The 19,438-nt window shown below is 46.8% G+C and overlaps 4 protein-coding genes across 4 annotated transcripts; 1 reads left to right on the forward strand and 3 right to left on the reverse strand.

Annotated features, from left to right (window-relative positions):
- Nucleotides 1-5,306: 5,306 nt before the first annotated feature.
- Nucleotides 5,307-9,092, reverse strand: F5891DRAFT_1125401 (uncharacterized protein; the record flags this gene model as incomplete). Its single annotated transcript, XM_041363966.1, has 6 exons — nt 5,307-5,487; nt 5,521-5,683; nt 5,734-7,462; nt 7,939-7,969; nt 8,674-8,897; nt 8,952-9,092. The coding sequence occupies 6 exons, from the start codon at nt 9,090-9,092 to the stop codon at nt 5,307-5,309; spliced, it is 2,469 nt and encodes an 822-aa protein (XP_041232034.1).
- A 1,824-nt stretch (nt 9,093-10,916) lies between these two features.
- Nucleotides 10,917-12,428, forward strand: F5891DRAFT_1181870 (uncharacterized protein; the record flags this gene model as incomplete). Its single annotated transcript, XM_041366075.1, has 4 exons — nt 10,917-11,139; nt 11,243-11,502; nt 11,553-12,029; nt 12,084-12,428. The coding sequence occupies 4 exons, from the start codon at nt 10,917-10,919 to the stop codon at nt 12,426-12,428; spliced, it is 1,305 nt and encodes a 434-aa protein (XP_041232035.1).
- Nucleotides 12,429-13,169: 741 nt separating this feature from the next.
- Nucleotides 13,170-15,220, reverse strand: F5891DRAFT_1100989 (major facilitator superfamily domain-containing protein). The gene is made up of 7 exons (XM_041363575.1): nt 15,041-15,220; nt 14,914-14,979; nt 14,685-14,845; nt 14,497-14,631; nt 14,288-14,444; nt 13,749-14,238; nt 13,170-13,697 (listed from the first exon to the last, which is right to left on the reverse strand). The coding sequence occupies exons 1-7, from the start codon at nt 15,212-15,214 to the stop codon at nt 13,444-13,446; spliced, it is 1,437 nt and encodes a 478-aa protein (XP_041232036.1). The 5' UTR covers nt 15,215-15,220; the 3' UTR covers nt 13,170-13,443.
- A 1,031-nt stretch (nt 15,221-16,251) lies between these two features.
- Nucleotides 16,252-18,716, reverse strand: F5891DRAFT_1238149 (cytochrome P450; the record flags this gene model as incomplete). The annotated part of the gene is made up of 11 exons (XM_041369674.1): nt 16,252-16,815; nt 16,873-16,987; nt 17,056-17,174; nt 17,225-17,414; nt 17,463-17,476; nt 17,535-17,664; nt 17,708-17,823; nt 17,885-18,036; nt 18,085-18,273; nt 18,323-18,455; nt 18,506-18,716. The coding sequence occupies 11 exons, from the start codon at nt 18,714-18,716 to the stop codon at nt 16,568-16,570; spliced, it is 1,617 nt and encodes a 538-aa protein (XP_041232037.1). The 3' UTR covers nt 16,252-16,567.
- Between the last annotated feature and the right edge of the window lie 722 nt (nt 18,717-19,438).

Genomic DNA, 19,438 nt, shown 5'->3' on the forward strand with positions numbered 1-19,438 from the left:
CAGCCCCCTCCTCTCAGTTCCCAGCCCCCTCATCTCAGTGCCCAGCCCCCTCCTCTCAGCGCTCAGCCTGCCCCCCATTCCAATGTCCTTGGCGCTAGCTATGGCAGCTACGTCCATCACCCTGGCCCTAGCGCCCTGCCTCACTATGCGCCTAGCGCCCACCCTTCAGCGCCCACCCCCCATCACATCCAAACACCTGTCCCCCACTCTCATCCTGGCCAAGGCCAGCTCTTTTCCCCCCTCAATCATGAGGACGGGGGAATGGACTACGACGACGACGACGACGTGCGCATAACTGGGTCCCGTGTGACGGCTGATTACGGCGAGAACATCACGGACCTCAACAGCCCCCCCAGGTGCCAGTCCACCCACAAACGCCAGCTCCCCCCATCCACCCCATCGCCTTCTATCACCCCCCCTCCTCGTACCGAATTCAAACTCCCCGAGAAGCCGCAGACAATGCAGCGCGATAGCCGCGCTGCCTTTGCCACCCCTGACCCTATGAGACGCGTGAGCGGGGGGTCGCTCAAGCCTCTGTCGGGGTCTTCGCGTTCGCGGTCGACACCGACATCGACGCCGTCAGTCGCGATGTCGACGACTCCGACGTCGCAGTCCGCGGGCTCTGAGAAGGGGAAGGGTCGGCCGTCGAAGAAGGCGCGCTCGGACATCTTGAGCCAAGTTGGCGCCATCACCGACGAGATCGGGAGTATCAAGTCGGAGAAGTTGTCCCAGGTCTCTCTGCGAGGAACTCAAGAACGATCGGTACATGGCCAAGCTCAATCTCACCCGGCAGGAAAACGAACACCGGTTCCTCCAAGCTGAGCGCCAGGACGAGCGCATGGATGCCGCCACCGTCCATCAACGTTCGCAAGAGGCGAAGGACACTGAGATCCGCCTCCGCGAAGCGGAGGCCAGGATGCATGAGTTGTCGGCGAAAGCGCATGCTGAGGAGGCAGCATTGCTGCGCCTCAAGATCCAGTACCGCCAGCTCACAGGTGGGCCTTGAAGGTTCGCGCGCTGTCACAATGTATGTCATCATTCCAATTTTAGTTATATTTGTGTGTCGCGTCGTGTTTTGTCTTTCTAGTTCTGTTGTTTGACATTCCTGTAGCTACTCTTCTACCTATCATCATAGTATGTTGCCCTGTTGCCCCCTTCCCTCATGTCATGTATGTAGGTCTTGTTAATACTATATGTTGAACTTTATGTGCTGTGTGATTGATTGTGTGAGTTCCCTATCCTTCTCGGCGCTGTGCTCTCGACGTGGGGCTATCAAGTAGTAGGTCCATCAACTTCGCGCGGGAAGCCTGACCTGGTGTGCCATCATACAATCTGTCACCAACCACCTGGTTACCATCAGGGGCTTCAAACTCCTCATCTATCATGCCTCTGCCCTGCTGATGGGCCCATGCTACTGTACCAGTGTCCTCATTCCATCCTCGAGCTTCTTCTAGCCTAATGATCATGTTATGGAGTATTAGGCAGCATTGGATCCAATGAACGGCCGTACGAAGGTCATTTTCTGAATGGATATTCCGTCGAAGGTCCCTAAGAGATTGAAAGCGTCCTTTGAGAGCTGCAAAGGCGTGTTCTACACGAACTCGGATCTAAATAAATTTTAAATCAGAAATTAACTGCAACAGAAAAAAATACAAACTGAAGAAAGGTGATAATTAAATGTCCTCTGATTGTTTGTGAGCCTGCCATTGCGGGGTTTCTTGAAAGGGGGGATGCACCAGGGCTCCAGAGGATATGCACTATCTGCCCAGACCCAGTGGTCGTCAGGAAGAAGTGTGGCATGTTCTCGAAGTGTGGCGTGTTCTTGATAAAGGCGAGTGGCCCTGAAAGCATAGGCATCATGGACACTTCCAGGGTGACCAAGAGCGTAGTCGACTATAAGAAGATTATGGGGCATAATGATGGCCTATAACTTAATTTAATTACAAACAGGAGACAGACAGGAAGGAAACACACCTGACAGCCAAGGGAATATCTTGACTTCCTATCAAAAAAAACTTCACCGTGAAAACCAGGCTTCTGATACACATTAATTGTGGAGCCATCCACAGCTAGAATCCCATTCTGCCACTCAGGGCAAACAGTTTTGGCTGCATACTCCCGGGCGTGCTGGAAATCCTCTGAGTCAGGAGGAGGGAAACTCATGAATGCATCATGCTGATCAAGCAGTGCAACCATAACACGGTTCGTACAATTCACAACTGATCCAACACTAATACCTGCCCACTGGGCCACATCCTCCACCGTTATGGCATTACCGTAGTGGCCTGCGCGGTTGAGAAAAATGGCGAGCTGGATAGAGACGGGGAGTTGGGAATTGTGTGAGTTGTTGTGAAAGATGGGATCGTCAGAGATTAAATCCAGGATGTCATCGAAGATTTCAGGCTCGACACGTAGCTTCTGCCGAAAAAGGTGGGGACAATGTTCCCCAAAATGCACAAGGAGGTGCAGCTGACTGGCTCGTGGCATAGGCTCGTCAGGGCAGTGGAGTATACATGCCTTTTCCACCTCATCCCGGAGAGCAGCAATCTGGTCTTGAAGGCGGTTATAACGAGCTGTAATACGATCAGCTTCATCGCTGGATGAGTCGAAGTCTGATTCAGAAAAGTCGGAAAGGAATGGTGAAATAGGTGAAGGAGGTGTGATAGCCATGATGCTCATGAAATCGCCAAGTTCCGAATCAGAAGAGGGGCTTGAGAGAGAGTCTGTACTAGAACAGGTATCTTGCACTACGTGCTCATAAGTGGCCCTGGCTACGGCAAGCGCAGCCATGTCAAGGTCATGCAGTATCTGTGCACGGTTGCTTGGACGAGGCATAGTGAGGTTCGAGGGATCAATTCCCCTATTTTTGCGCTGGCTGATATGATGTTGGTTACGGCGGAGTTTAAAAATTCGGGAATTTCCGGTCAAGTCCAGCTCACAGCCTAGGTCAAGCCTAGATGCACCTCATGACCTACATCCACGACGTCAACGACGACCACGGGTGCACCAGCTCCACAGATCTGTGCTATCCCTCGACGATCTGCCAAACGAATGTGTTCTACTTTCACCGTTCACACACGTTCTTATCCAGGCTCTCATTTGCAATCTCCTCCGGCACAAAGACTTTACTATCGCCGTCCTCACTCCACCTTGTTCTCCGTCTTCGTGGCGGTATGCAGATCTTCGTCAAGACCATCACATTGGAGATGGAGTCATCAGACACCATCGACAACATGAAGGCAAAGATCCAGTTCTCCGTGCTTTCGGCGTCATATCTTACGATCCACAGACTACTTCTCGCTGCTCTTGAACGGAGAGAGCTGGATGGTCCTCTACTCGCTGGTCTATTCCGCATGCTGTTCAAGAAGTTGACGAGGGATGTTTACCGTTATCTCCAGAAGGTACGTCACTCTGTCTAGTTGCACATTTCTCTATGCTTATTATTTCATAGTGTGTGGAGACGCACAAGGAGTTCAATCTCTCGCTAGCCGTCAAGCATCAAACAATTACCAACGGTCTCAATCACACTGGAGGTGAGTCATCCGGCACTCATCATCCTCCTTCACCCGGCACTCAGCCTCAGCTTCTTCCCCCCGGCACGCAACCTCAGCCTGCTCCCTCTGGCAGTGAGCCTTATTCAGCTCCCTCCGGTGCTCCCCACCTACGGCATGCACCCTAATCTCAGTGGACTTCGTTTATTTTCACAAATTTATTGATATACGTCAGTTCAAATACAAAGCGCCTTGGGGGGATCTACTTTATCACTACTCCTCACAAGTACATATCTCGGATTGCCTACTCTATCTAATTTACTCATTTTGTGTATCACAACCTTTGAAAATGCACAAGTGTCGTTTCTAACTCCGCTATTGTGCCGATGCGCGCCGAGTATTATGTAGCTTTTCAGCCGCTGTTTCCTGCAAACTCGACCCGAGTTTAGCGAGCTTTAGCGAGTTTCCCAAAAGCTACTGTGAGTCCCACTTATGTTTCAGAAACCATGTTAGCATTCGACTGACGTTATTTAGTAAAGGTTGGACCCCGCAAACTGTGCCGGAGAAAGGTATGAATATTTTTTCATGTATTGTCGTCTTCATTGTCCTAATTACATGTCTTCGTTGTCCTACTCGTCGAGCTCGCGGTCTCTGCCTTTTTTTCCAACCCTAGTGTTCATGAATGGCGCCACCTCTCTGCGTCCTCCTTATAACCCTTAACACCAATTCCACGCCCGCCTCACCATGAAGTATGCCGTCGCAGCCGGTTAAATTTTTTCGGAACAGCGCATCACGACCAGGCAGCACGTCCGCGTCAAGATCTAGCGTCAGGTCCCCTTCGCGTTCGTCGTCGACAACTTGTCTTTCCCCACCAGCTGACTCTTACCGCTACCTCACCTTCATATTTTTCTTCAGTGATTTCCAGTGTTCCACTGCATCCTGGATTTTTTCTTGTACTCCCACCTCGTGCATACTACCCTACTGTCTATATACATGTTCCTGTCGAATATTTGTAGTCATAATTTGTATATGGCATCTTCATCTCAATGCTCCCTCAGTCAAGCAGTCACGAAAAATTAAGTTGGTTCATAGTTAAAATTTCATGATATGTAAATAGCAAGATACTGTGAAGGAGAGACTGCACTACACATCCAAGTTTTGTGGGAGAGGGTGGGACACAAGGATGAGGAAGCCAAATTGGTGCTGCAGGTCTTGGAAGCAGAATTTGGAGCAGTGGTGATTGTTGTTGGTGGCGTCAGAGCTGGCAGCACTATGGGAGTTGAAGTCGGGGATGTCAATATCAAGTACTGATCATCAGGTGGCTCGGTGATGAGTGTTGAGGGGGTGATGCGAACGTGGCAAGACAGCGCAGAGTAGGTCTGCATGAAGGGCGGTGAGCTTCGACTCAAGAATGATGAGGAAATATGCTTACCGAGCGGTGGTTGAGGTCTTCACCGCTGATGTAATTGATCCGTTCAGGGACTAGTCAGCCAATTAAAACTCGTTTATCGTTTATCGTGTTTCCCACCCTGTTGGGAGCCGATCTACTTCGGAATGCTAACAGGGCACTACACACTCAAAAGTACCCAAGTTCTCGCTTAAGTCGCTTAAGCTGTCAAAGAAGTTTGGTGACTTACGACCTGCACCCTGAAGCATCCGATTGGTTGGAGATGGCTTATGGTGAGGTAAAGTCACAGAGATCTACAAAGTTCGCGTTATTGTGTCTGCACATCTTATCGTTGCCTAGATAGTGAACTGATAACATCACACTAATATAATTCCTACTACTACTGGTACACTGTTGGATGAAACAAACTAATAAAAATCTGCATGCAATGTGTGATACCATTCCTTGTCTGAAAAACTGTTGAGGTAGAAGGTATCATAAAGTTCCAAGGATGTCGCAGCAGTAACATCACGATTAACTCTTTGACCATATTCAGGAATCAACTTGATCACATGAGTGACATCAACAAGCGGTATAATCATTCCAAGCCTCGCTCATGTACTATCAGAACCAGTCTTGAACCGTCGCTTGACACGGTACATCATAACCGCATGATCATCCTGCGGACGCGAGATCACTTCAAAGAGTTGCACATAAAGAAGTGGCTCAGAAAGTCCGGGAGGCAGTGCAGAACCCCTCGTTGACAAGCTAAATACCATTCGAACTTGTGCAACTACGACTTGATCTAGAGGATCGGGTTAGTACAACGATGCTAATAAGACATTGGTGTCTCACCATCATTCTGCGTCCGCAGGAGTACCATATCACAATTTCCAAGGGGATACGCTCCGGACGGTGGATATGCTTGTACTTGTTGGCTTGGCATCACAAGACGTGGGTGCAGGTCTGAATGTAACTGTAGATGGAATTTGTTCCAAACCTTAAGGAGACACATTTGAAAGTGGGACCCTGACCCATTGATGCGCTCAATAAAGGCATGAAGTAGATTAGGGAAGTTCGGAAGATGATATAACCGTGCCAAAAAGTTAGGTGACTTGTCAGCCAGATCACTAGAAACAGTAACATGGAATGTGACATGGCTATCTTCTGAAAGAAGCCCCTTGAGAAAATGGTTGTGGACGGGACAGGGACCATGAAAATGAGAAACTTCCTCGGGAGAGATGTGCATGATCCAATCAAACGCCAGGTCGATGTCGACAACTTCCTCAAATTCATTATCGATCAGATTATTGATGGACAACGATTTTGAGCGGAGGAGAGCATACAAGTCGAATTGGCATGCTGTGTCTTCCCAATCCAAAAGGCGGACAATTTGCTGCGTAAAGCTTGCACGCTGATGACTAGTGCGTGTAAAAGGACCTTTGCAATGCGTGATCAGCATGCGTTCGCTGGTCTCAGATGTAAACTGGATTGGGGCGCCAAGATTAGGGATAGCTTGAGCAAATGAAGTGAGAAGTTCGAGTTTAGGTATTTCAAAGTGCTTGATAGGACCGGAGGTCCCCCTGCAAGCCTCAGTGCTGATAATAGCTCTTTTGAAGCGATGGAATTCTTCGAGTGAGGATGTCATAGCAGTGATTGAGGACGGAGTGAAAGTTGGAGATTGAGCTTGGTAAATGAAATCGATAAGTGCACAGATTGCTTGGATAAAGTTCGCATCAGCAACACCCACAAGTGTAGCAACAATTGTGCGCTGGATATCCTGATGCTCCCACCCAGTCATTTGCTGGACGTGCGACACACCTTGGGAAAAATGACGAGTGCCAATATGTTTGTGCTGTCTATGAAAGCGCGAATTGAGCTCATCCGCCCCCAGAATTTCCTTGCACCACTTGAAGATATGGTCAAAGAAAAATTTGTGGAGTGTATGTAGGATGTCAGGTGCAAGGAAATATGCAGGATCACTAAAGCGCCAGTTGTGCCAGAAGGGAAGTTGGACCCCGCTGAGGTAAAGTGATTTGGCTTCCTCTTGGAATTCTTGAACCTTCCAGGGATCCACGTGTTGGCAAAGTCGGTGCAGCGCTTCAATCGTGATATTCCCATGATGAGGAGGGTATGATACACCATCCCCAAACTGTGACTGGGTAGCCAAGGTAACGGGTGATGCGTTCTTACTGACACACACAATCATCTGCTGTTCGGGGAGGTCCGCAGTGTACGTGACAAGGGGGGTGAATGTGTAGCGCGAGTGACCAGATGGATCCACCATGCTTGTGCCAGTTGCAGTGGTGATTTTAAGGTTTTCACAAACAATATCTACACACCAGTGCCAGACACGGGCTTGCAAGAGTGAGCAGAAGTCTGGATGACAAATGAATTGTGGGATAGGCATATACGCGATGCATGACCATGCATGTGAAGTAGCTTTCATGCGGATGTCCGATCGAATGTTGGCTGTAGTGAGAAACATAGGATGCATCTCGAGCCCACCTGATTGGCGGGTGACCGGGGTTTTATCAGAAGCAAGAACTATTGGAACAATAGTAGCACCCGATGGGAGCTGGTCCTAAGAGGAGGATGGCTATCATTAGGTAAAATCTATAGAATAAAGTGCACTATTATATACCTGAATACCATGAGCCCACGAGCAGGACATCCATTCACCATATTCTCATTCTCCATTGACCTGGATCTCATATGGATGTTAAGACTGTGCACAAAGGGTAGGACTGATTCTGAGGGGCTTGGCTTCAGCTCGTGTGCTGCGCCCCTTACCCGAGTATGTGCCCTTAATTTCAGATTGGTGTCCGAAGAAAGTCCGAAGACGTCCGAAGGCACGGGAAACTTCGGAAGGACTTTCCGGACAGGTGCAAGTAACTTCTGGATGAGTGTGGGAAAGTTCCAGAGGAACTTCCGGAAATTATGATGAGGTTTCGTCCTGATACAGATATGTATAATGGCTACTCGGGACTTGTCCTGAGTAGAAGTAAACAGAGGAAAGGCTGCAAGGACAAAGTCCGAAGCAGAATAGATCCGGAGGACCATGGGAAAGATCCGGATGAACTTCCGGAAACTATGGAGGATTGGATGAGCGGATGAGTGGAGTATCGGATAAGTAGAGCTCCGGCCTAGGGAGAAACTCCCTAGGCCTGAGATGGATAACAACTAAGTTGGAAGACTAGAACTGATATGAGGACTTAGAGTGAAGACTAATGCAAGGACTAATATGATATTCAGACTGAGGAACTACAGGACATATACAAGAGTTTATATACTAAGTGACTATCAGAAAGATCAATAAGCAAAGGTCCGAGGCTATGTACGAAGCATAAGCAAAGTTGTCAAACGTGAGTCGGAAATGAAGCATAGGTTAATGGATCAGTAAGCATACCGGTAGTAAGTATAACCGAGATACCGGGAACAAGGAAATACCGGATAGGCTGTGTTAACGTTATATGCACAGGAAATGAATTAAGTAGCTTATCGTATATTGGATTGGACCGGACCAGATCGGGTATGGTCTGGATGAGATGCATGGATGTATGGGATATGACATTAGGGCAATAGGACAAAGGCTGAATGAAGCAGGCTAGCTGTAGAGGTACAGAGGTCTGATATACAGAGGTAAAGGGATCTGGATCTGGATGTGTGGATGTGGATGTGCAGAGGTGCAGGGATCCGGATGGGTAGAGGACTGGAGATATGGATAAGGCATCCGAAGGTCCGGATGAGGCGTGGGAATATTATCGGATGTAGGTCCGGAATACGGGATATGACAATGGATCAAACTCCATATCGTTGGCGAATACCGGGTTATCAAAAATGTGCCGCGTCACCTCCAGGGCATCACGCCAGATTAGGTGTACAGGATGGGTGGTGATGTAACCTTCGGTATGAATGGTTGTACAGTGCCATTTCGGTCCCTTTGGCAGGGCATCCATGAAGGTGAACATCTGTTGCACAGACTTATACGCCAGTGGTTTCCGTGTTTCTGACTTAACCTGCTTGTATGTCATTAGTGATAATTCAATAGGTGGTCATTCAAGCCGACTGACCCACAATAGCTTCAGAAACCTAGTAATTTGACCCTGGTTAAGATTGTCACTAAGAAATTTTGCTAACTCCCATTCCTCCCTGTCAGCAAATGGGTAGTACACGTTATGTGCACGATGAGCTTCATAGTCATGAGCCTTCATATGCTCAAAGGAGTTTGGTTGGTGAAAACCATAGATAGATCCCGAGTTTTCATGATAATGAGCTGTGCGCTCCTCCCCTGGACCAGCAGGTTGGCGAATTGCAAGTGGAACAGGTACACCGTTGCAGCGTGGATCATCCGTCAGGTGATTACATACAGTGGCTCAAAAAAGTGTCCCAATGTTTGTAGCTTTTCATGTAATTGCTATATCATGTGTCGAGACGTGGGGATATGACTAAGCTATAGGGAGATGTCGGAAAGGTCTGCATCTCAGCTTCATTTCGGTTCCCTATACCGTGGGAAACTAATGACATTATGTGAAGATATGAGTATTTTAATTTGATGACTCATTGGGACACTTTTTTGACTTTGAGTTTTACTAATGTAATCTCTATAATTCTAGTACTGTGTGTGACCTCCTTCTGCTCCAATCACTTCTGCCACTCTTCTAAACATATTCTCTATCAATTTTGGGTATTTCTCTTTGGTGATTCCATCATACTCTGCTGTAACACTGTCTCATAGTTGGAATAGCCCCTACAGTGAATCTTGATATGCTACAAGTAATTTCTTGAGTGATTCTCAGGGGTATTCAATATGGTTGATGTCTTGGGTCTATGTTGAACATGATAGAATAGTAATATCATGGTTTGCAAGCTATTGGTGGCTTATTTAGAGGTATACTTAGGGTCATTGTCTTATCACAAAACAGTATCTTCTTCATTAACTCATAACTTCTGCATGCTTCTTAGCAGACACTCCTGTCAAATGAGTATTTACTACTCTGTATTCATCCTCCCCTTTGCTTCATAGAAGATTCCCACTCCATTTTATCTCATATAGTCCTATACCATCAAGTTTTGTCTTGAAACTTAAGGTGTTTATTTAACTTTTCTTTATCTTAATGATTGTCTTATCTATTTTAATATAAATTCCTTGCCATATGATTTCATCCTATTGATTTTAACCTTATCTAACTAGATAAACCTCTTTCAGCTATTAGCAGTCCGATATTTGTACTTGAAAGTAGCATCTTGTCTTTTATTTTTATAGGTTGGAGACAGAGGAATCTGTTTTTCTTGATTATAGCTTTAAGATGGGCTGTCTTGAGAGTCTGTCTGACTATTTGAGTAGAGATAGTCATAGGAATGATGGAAATAATCAATTTAATCACTTTATTAGCATCAGCAGTCTTTCCAATTAGAATATAGTGATTAAGAGATCTTAAGTCTTATAGAGCAACCTTCTAGATTGGCTACCAAATAACTTAAAGACCATAATATTACTATTATATCATGTTCAACATAGACCCAAGACATCAACCATATTGAATACCCCTGAGAATCACTCAAGAAATTACTTGTAGCATATCAAGATTCACTGTAGGGGCTATTCCAACTATGAGACAGTGTTACAGCAGAGTATGATGGAATCACCAAAGAGAAATACCCAAAATTGATAGAGAATATGTTTAGAAGAGTGGCAGAAGTGATTGGAGCAGAAGGAGGTCACACACAGTACTAGAATTATAGAGATTACATTAGTAAAACTCAAAGTCAAAAAAGTGTCCCAATGAGTCATCAAATTAAAATACTCATATCTTCACATAATGTCATTAGTTTCCCACGGTATAGGGAACCGAAATGAAGCTGAGATGCAGACCTTTCCGACATCTCCCTATAGCTTAGTCATATCCCCACGTCTCGACACATGATATAGCAATTACATGAAAAGCTACAAACATTGGGACACTTTTTTGAGCCACTGTATACCCAGCCCCCGCTTTTGTACAACGACCTCTCAATGATGGAACGATACGATGACAATGAAGGAGAGGAGGAGGAGGAGGAGGAAGCATGAAACAATCAGCGCAGGTCCTACCGGGAGGACCACCAACCACTTTCATACGACAATCTCCCTCAGCCCCACTATGGGGACCCTGGTGCTCCTCAGCACTACCAACCCCTTCCATATTACCCTCAGCCAGACCATGACCCCGTTCCTCAACATTATCAACCCCTTCCCTATTACCCTCCACCACAAATGCAGTATGATTATCTGCTGCCTTCCAGTCCCCCTCGTGACCCGCACTTTGACAACCAACTTAGCGTGCCATCATCCAGCCAGCAACCTGCTCACCCCCATCACCAGACACGTACAACTATCTACCAAATGTACCAACATTTGAAGATCTCATACCTCCTGGAATCCAGGAACTCGAGCACACTACACGCTCAAGGTTCAGAGGTCTCAATCAAATGCGAGGAGAACACCTCAAGCGCCAATGGGCTCATTGTGCAGCCCAAGTAGGCACCAATGTTCCTGGAATCCGCACTGTATTCGTATACAATCCGCGCCGCCATCCAGCAGAGAGCCAACGAGGGCAACTCATTACAACTGGCGTCATCAGGGTAAGTCTTCTGAATCTGGTTTTATTTTTGTTCTTATTTTACAAATGTAGCCTACAAGCGAAGTATCTGTTACAGCGCCAATTCCATCCCGACAACAACTACTGGCACCCATTACACCATCCAGCCCTCAGCCTAATGCTGATCCTGGACCCTGGCAGCTGAAGGATAAAGAGCTGAAAGATGTGAAGAAGGAGGCGAAACGGGTGATGCACAGAAAGGTGCTCCTCGAGAATGTGATGCCCACGATGGAACACAATACTGAAATGGCTGAGGAAGCATTTTTGGAGGTGGCGGGACATGTAGTATCGGGCGTATCATTGACGGCCTCGCAAATACTGGATTGCGCCGAGACCTGGAAGCAGCTATCAGGGATCACGACGACCGTGCGTGGAGTCTTCAAGAAGGAGGCGCAATGGCTCATTCTCAACCACTATTCTCTTTCTCTTGAAGCCAGAGACACAAGATCATTGACTGACCATAGAGAGACTACTGTTGCCCCACTTCTCGTCAACCACCGCTATCTCTTTGTAAGTCCATTTACTTTGCTTTCGTTCTTAGGTTGCTAAACTGGCTTCTTTCAGAAAGATCCTACAATCATGTCCCCTGTCAACCACCCCACCGTCATCGAGACAATCTGTAATTCCCTCTGGACCACTCATCTTCACGAAGCGCTCGACTTCGATGAGCTCGACAAGTTCGACGACCTATTCTCAATCGGGGGCGCTGCGGTCCATAACACTCTACTAGAGTTCCAAGACGGTGTATATAAGTCAGTACAATTTTCACCAGCATCTTTGTCGGCAACGGAGTACAAAGCAATTCAGACCCACAATACGATCATCCGCGACATGCCTACGCTACATGCTGCTTCGTTGTCCGTAAAGCAGAACATGATTGCTCTGGGGACGGCTTTGCATGCACGTTGATTAGCACCTTCCTGATAGTAGTAGTACTACTAGATAATCTACTACTAGATAGATAATCAGTGTACCTCTGATAATTGTTGAATCTCTGGAATATATCCATTTTCTGCTAGACAAACTTTACTTTTGAAGCGAAAGTCCTAGCTGCTCACATAGCAGCATTACATACTCGGGTAAATAAAACTCCGCTCGACGAGCACTTTCAAGTTTTAGATGCACCACTGTAATGAACACTCACATAACTTACGCATGTTACAGACCGACTTCACTAGCGCACTCATGTGATTGGTAGAGATGCTTTCGCTGTTATTATTTTATTTCGCCGAGAGATGGAGATCCAGATGGAATGTTGTATGAGGCATGATTCTAACCCCTGATGTCAACAGGAAGAGCTCAAGACTGACAAAGCGCGCTGCGCAATTTGTAATATTTCAGCTATGTAGAAACCCGACCGATGTCAGAAATTCCTAATTTAGATTTCAACGCCTTGTAAGGCATTTCAAGGTTCAAAGGCAAAATGGCCTTTGAAATGGGTTTAAATAATAGAGTCGTACTTAAAATTGCCATAGAAATGTAGTTAAAATGGCATTGCAACAGATTGCAACGGGCCTTGCAATGGTACGGCATGTTGCAATTTGGTTGCCATATTGTTGCAATATATTGAAATATAGCAAGATTCCTTGCAAATTCATTTCAAGAATACCTCATTGCAACCACTTTAGGAAATTTGCGACAGAAAGTACCAATATTTTACAGTATATAAGAGTAGTTTACAATTCATGTACATTACGCGTTATCTACGGGTTCCCTGTACACCTAAGTTGGTCGTACTTCGACGGACGTGTCTGACACTTGCAGAAAACTCATCAACAGGAACGTTGAGTGGAAACCGGTGATGAGTGGCCTATTATACAGTATCATTCTGCCAGAATCCGGTGCAATCAATATCTACAGAGTGATAAATACAGATCCTACAATAATGCAATCAGATATATCAATTCCTCTTGTAAGTCACCTGTCACTCATCCTTGTCCTGTACTTCATCTCGCAACTGGGATGCCAGCCATCTCAATCCACCACCCAACACAATCAAGACGACAAAAACTGCATTTCCTCCTAGAAGGTTGTATTCCTTCGACGCAGCAAAGAGCGAAGTCGCCAAGGCAGGACCAACGACACGAGCTGCCGACGCAGAGGTTTGGCCGAGGCCATTGATGGCGCCAAGGACGTTGCTTGTAGGAGCAGAGGCTGTGATAACCATGAAAATGGCCGCTGCAATTGAGTGAGTTACTTGTAACGAGACGGTCTCATTACAACACGCACCATATCCCATATCCCATGCAACTTGTATACCTATAAGGAAAATCAAGGCAAACGTAATCGCATGATCGACTTCTCCCCTTGCACGTACAATCCACGACATTATTGGAAACATAGCCATGAGTGGTGCGTAGCACGACACTGAGACACAGAATAAACGCTTCGGACCAATCCAATCGACGATCCTAGCGAAGAATAGTCCTTGAAAGATACCATTCGTGACCCCAAACAACGCCATCCATGAGCCAATAGTAGCAGGATCAAATCCAAGACCGCCAAGATGAGTAGGTGTCGAAAACAACAGTGGCAAAAGGACAATGAAAGAAATGTCAAGCAAGGCAAGCAGAGTGTAGTTTGCAAGCGGAATAACAACGGAAGGCGTGAGCAGAGATCGCAAGGGCGTATATGCCACGGATTGTTGAGGCAGTAGTTCATCACTTGAAATACCGAGCATAGCCGATGTCGACTTTGGCCGACGCTTTGTCGGTAATGTCTGCCGATCGTGAGCAACGTGTACGATAAGACAGGTGTGTGAAACATACTTCTTCTAAAAAGATTGACATCATAAAAAGAATTAGGACGAACATACAGGCTGCCACTGCGCATGGCAGAAAGTATGGAAACTTTTCCCAAAAGGCGTTGGCGAATAATGCAGGCCAACGATCTTGCGGCCGCGCAAGAGTTCCGCCCATTAAAGGACTGACATGCTAATTCATTATTTGCTATCTCCATAATCAATTGCTCCGCTTACCCGATAAAGCTTCCAATGCACCAGACAATTGGAAACAAGGCGAATGCCTGAGCCATATTTGTGGAGTCCGTCAATTCTCCCATCATAGTCTTCATAACTCCTGCATTGCCATTTAGAAAACCGCACAAGCAGCGGCTAGGTAAACCTAGCATATCAGCATCGCACATCTCCTTCAGCTGAAGACACACCTAATGACAAGACTCCAGAATGTCGTTGAGAGGCCGAAGCACAGTATCGATATGCAAGCACCCGAGAGTCCGATTACCAACACCGGCCTGCGCCCGATGCGGTCAGACAGCCTACTCCACCTCAGCACCGTCAGTGCCTGCGCAACAAAAAACAGAGATTCCTGCCAATCACATCCGATGAGCGAACCATACTTGCATGCCCTTCGCAAGTCATAATCCTAACACCTACAATGATTCCAGCATAATATCCTACAGCCGCATCGTCGCCCCCAGTGATTCCGAGTTCTCTGATCAGCTAAGAAAAACAGTATCAACGATGTACATCGAAAAGAAGTATCGTGATTGCGAAACCATACCTGATTGATGTATGGGAATATAGATGTCGAGGCGATGGGTTCCGCAAGGAGTAGCGACATAAGTATGCCTATCTGAAGTTTTGGAAGGGGTGTTTTAGGTTTTTTCGAGCTCTTGGTAGGTACCAGAGGCGTTGTCTCGTTTGCCATGATTTCATGGGAATTGGAAGTATCCATCCTAGTGATCTGGATTCTGTGCAGGTTCCGTCGTTCAGTGCCGTTCGATACTAACCCCCCTGCACTTCATGGATTCCTCATATACTTTCGCATCCTCGTTTTGTTTTGTTTGGACGCTTGGTGATGACGCGAATATCACACTAGTCCTCGCCACAGGGACAGTGGTGGCGGCCGGCGGGGGCTAGTTAAACTCGGATTACGGTCAGTAGTACTCCACAAATTGTCAGGTGATAATCGAACTAACTGGATCTTACCTGTCAGCTCGGCGGCTTGCGCTCCAATACATACATAAGCAACCTCTTTGCTCGCTCATATGCGAAAAAAGGTATGAAAGCGTCAGTAGAGGTTGTCTAGAGTAAAGAGCGGGAGATCGGCTGCAACAAGGCTGCAATGTCTTGACTCGCGATCAGCAAATTCCGGTGAGCTAACTGACATACCTATATTTTGTAAGCCGAAATCCTAATCTCTTTCCTATACATGACGTTATGTTAGATATATTACTTTGTATCGTAATGCACTGGAAAGAACACAATGTCCTCACCGGCGGGTGCTGCCGTGACCTGAAGTAGATCGGCCCCCTATCTTGTTACGATTCGACTGATAAAGTTGGGACTCCACACACTTTGTCGGAGAAAGGCGTCATGTTTGCGTCATGTGTTATTTTCACTGCCCTCTTTGCATGGTCTTTGTGGGAGATAGTCGGAAAGGGAAGGAGGACGTTGTGGGCGCGAGTGTCAAAACAAGTATCGAGGACAATACAAAGAAAATACTCAGCTTGTACTTTGCGAGCAAGTTCACTGAGCACGTCAGTCAAATGGTCACAACACAGAGACCCGATCTATTTCGGAATCGTAACAGGCCGTCACTAGTCTCACCGGTTCAACCGTTTACTGATAGGTTATGGGTTTTGTACTAGTGCCCTGTCAGTGTTAGCATGATCGGTTCTCCAGCTGACAAGCTCAATCAACTTCAATTCCCACGGTCTCTGATGCCGCTGCTGCTCCCTCCGCGCGCTTTCGCTAGCAAGATGCTGACATCACATGATACGGTTGTTGCTGGCAGTCATTCAACAAGGAACCGGGGCATGTCGTGGACACGCATATGAACTATGTAATACAGATCATGCGGTGCGCTATGATATACTGGCACGTCGTCACTGAAGCATCACAATACCCTCAACATAACACCTAGACACACCGGATAATATGATACCTTTCTGTTCATCACGACTGCTGACTGTTATACATTAGAAGCACATACTTGATCGATTACTCCTCTAGTGCCCCAATCAGACCACGGAAGAGCCAAACTGTCATCACCCCTTCTTTCAAAACTCGGTAGTTCTCCAACCGTTTACAAGGTCTGAATGAATGTGGGACCGTACTGAAATCCTGCAAGGGGAGATAGCAGGGTAGCTGAAACAACAAAAGTGTTAGTGACAAGTGGAAAGGAAGTCCGAGTCGAGTACCGAACCAGTCCCGTGATGAACGTGGGAGTAAAACTGATCGCTTTGCCCTGGTCATCTTTGGCAGAAGAAATGTCCAATGCGGCCAACATAGTCACAATGGCAGACCACGCGGAGGCATCAGCAGTATATCGCCCTGATTAAAGTCTACATGTCAGCGAATCTTTTCTAGGATTAAAATAACTCAAGGAACCTGGACATACACGCCGACCAAAGCCGAAAAAGTATTGTGCGGGGTCATCATCTGTCAACGCGCCATTAACATCGATGAACCTCTCTGGTATAAAACGAGATGCGTCTGGGTACCGCTTTTCATTCCGTGTAATGCCCCTACAATCGAGTCAGTGTCACAAAAGCTGGAAGGAACATATCGGACCATGTGTTGTACGTGATGATTGCGCCTGATGCGTGATATTATAAATGATTCTTGTGTTGATGCTTTTGGAATGAAATAGCCATCATATACGTCATCACTCGAGGTAGCGTGTGATACGCCTATAACATTATCTTCAGCACAGGCCAGATCACTTGGCGGGGAAGCATACCAAGAGGTGAAACGGGCTGCCATCGGAAAGTCTCTCGCACAACTGCACCAATGTAGGGTAGTGATACTCTGTCCTCGAACGTCGGCAGCCGTTCTCTTCCAACCACTGAGTCGATTTCCGCTTGCGCGCGTTTCTGCACGTCTGGATATAATACCATGGCCAAAACAAAAACCATCAAGACTGCCGAAGTCTGTAACAAGAATAAAGAGCGGACAACACGATGAAGTTGCCCATTTACCGTCTCATATGAAGCTGTGTGATATTGGCATATATCGAGAGCACAGCGTTGCTTCTGAGGAAGCTTACTCACCCGAAATAGCACTAGTGGCTGCTTTCTTTAAGGCATTCTCGAATGCAGGTTTGGATGCCTCCTCTTGCGTCTCCATCCGTCGCAAATTTTCTGCAACCATTGAAGATTGGGCGAGGAACGAGCTGTCGGTCTTGGTAAGGGTCGAATCAATGCCTGGAACCAAGATAACCCACCATGTGCTGCTGCACATATTGAAATGGCAAGTCGGCCATTTCATTGACGCGCTCGGTCGAAGCTCGAGCACTACGCTTGATCGAGGATCCCCAGCACCAGTCAGGTAACCTTAGTACTACATTCCAAAAAAATGCATGTCGCATTGACGCTTTCTCATCTAGGAGAGTTGAGCTCACAGAAGGGGAAGGTCTTAAGTATCAACGCTCTCTCTGGGGTTAACACGGCCGAGCTCGGATTCAGTGCCTTTACCACAATCTGCACCAGGGGATCATCACGAGCGCTGATATCGTAGCCATATACAGCTGACATCACAACAGATAAAGAGAATCTGTGAACAGGTGAATAATCGTTCAATTTGTAAAGATCATTTACTGACGTTGCGAAGTGGTCATGATAACGTTGAGGGTCATCAACTAGGTTGACGACTATCTCACGAGCTCGCCTGATCTGCATCGGACGAAATTTTACTGCAGACTCAGGGCGGAAAGTTTGGTGGAAGAGTCGTCGGCAGAGACGCCATTCATCCCCATAACCTATGAATGCAAAGTTCACTGACAAGCCATATCTGCAAGAACCTCGGACTAGTTAAGTAGAAGAATACTGAAAGAACGCACGGCTCGAGTGTGGCTAGGTATGGTCGATCGGAGTAAATCCGAGAACGCTTGTCCAATAAGGCTTCTGCAATCATATGCTCGGAATTGACCACGACCATCTCCTGGCCTAGAATTCGCACGAAGACCAAGTCCCCTGATATGATGATTTGCAGTACATATGTCTTATACTATCTGTTCACGTACCATACGCGGTACCCCATTTCGTATAAGTCAGCCAAGGCTCTTGAGCGTCAACAGATAAGACGTTCCCTAACAGTGGGAGCGGCACTGGGCCAGGTGGAAAAGAAGGGTTATTCTGTTGCTTCTTGATGAACCGCCTAAGTGCCGTGATGGCGGCGAGGGAAAGAGAAATACCAGCGAGAGTAGCAAGGTGACCATCAACTGCAGAAGCCATGATTCGAGCAGTGCGTTAGCAAACCGTATATAATACAATCGTCCTTATAATCACGGGGAAGCAGTAAATCGCCGTCGATTATGCAACTCGGTGGTAGTGTCTCTTATCACTATATATACATTGTTTTTTGCTCAAACCACGTCGACTTATGCAGGTGCAGTGGCAGATGATCTGACCAGATGGGGTAAGGAAGGATATGATCAAAGAGAAGACACACAAGATGTGAGAAGAAGGTAAGATTGGGCAAGTGACTTGCACCGGAGCGTCGTGCTTGAACGCGTCAAACAGCTTGGCCATCTGTTGCATTCCAGATTTTTGCCGCATCTTCATGGTGTCATCGAGTGAACAGATCACCACATACGCAAACATCTCCAGGGTTGTGTCTCCGATCTTTACATCCCACATTCCGGAAGGGGTCGTATATATTATGCGCCGTTTGCTAGGCAGATGCATAACACCTTGTCTCTTGCTCCCTACTGATCAGGGAACACATGGTCAACATTCGATAACTGCAGCAGATCTTGACTATGTATGCGAGTGAAGCCCACGAAAATAGTCGAATGAGAGTGTTTGTCTGGCAAGGATTACTGGTGAGTCTCAGAGCATCTTTTCGGATAATCACAAGAATTGGTCAAAAAATGCCGTTTTCAACTTATCAACGCATGACAAATTCAACTTGTTCGACAGTCACGTCACGTCAAGACCAGTGACATGAAGCTGCG

Source organism: Suillus fuscotomentosus (genome assembly GCF_016647785.1).
Source record: "Suillus fuscotomentosus strain FC203 chromosome Unknown F5891scaffold_4, whole genome shotgun sequence".
Taxonomy (NCBI): domain Eukaryota; kingdom Fungi; phylum Basidiomycota; class Agaricomycetes; order Boletales; family Suillaceae; genus Suillus; species Suillus fuscotomentosus.

Coding starts and splice junctions, on each gene's coding strand:
- F5891DRAFT_1100989 (XM_041363575.1), bottom strand. CDS start 15,214: ATGGATACTTCCAATTCCCATGAAATCATGGCAAACGAGACAACGCCT. Junction 14,846..14,913: donor GATATTATGCTGGAATCATT/GTAGGTGTTAGG, acceptor TGTGATTGGCAG/GAATCTCTGTTTTTTGTTGC. Junction 14,239..14,287: donor TGTCAATCTTTTTAGAAGAA/GTATGTTTCACA, acceptor CACGATCGGCAG/ACATTACCGACAAAGCGTCG.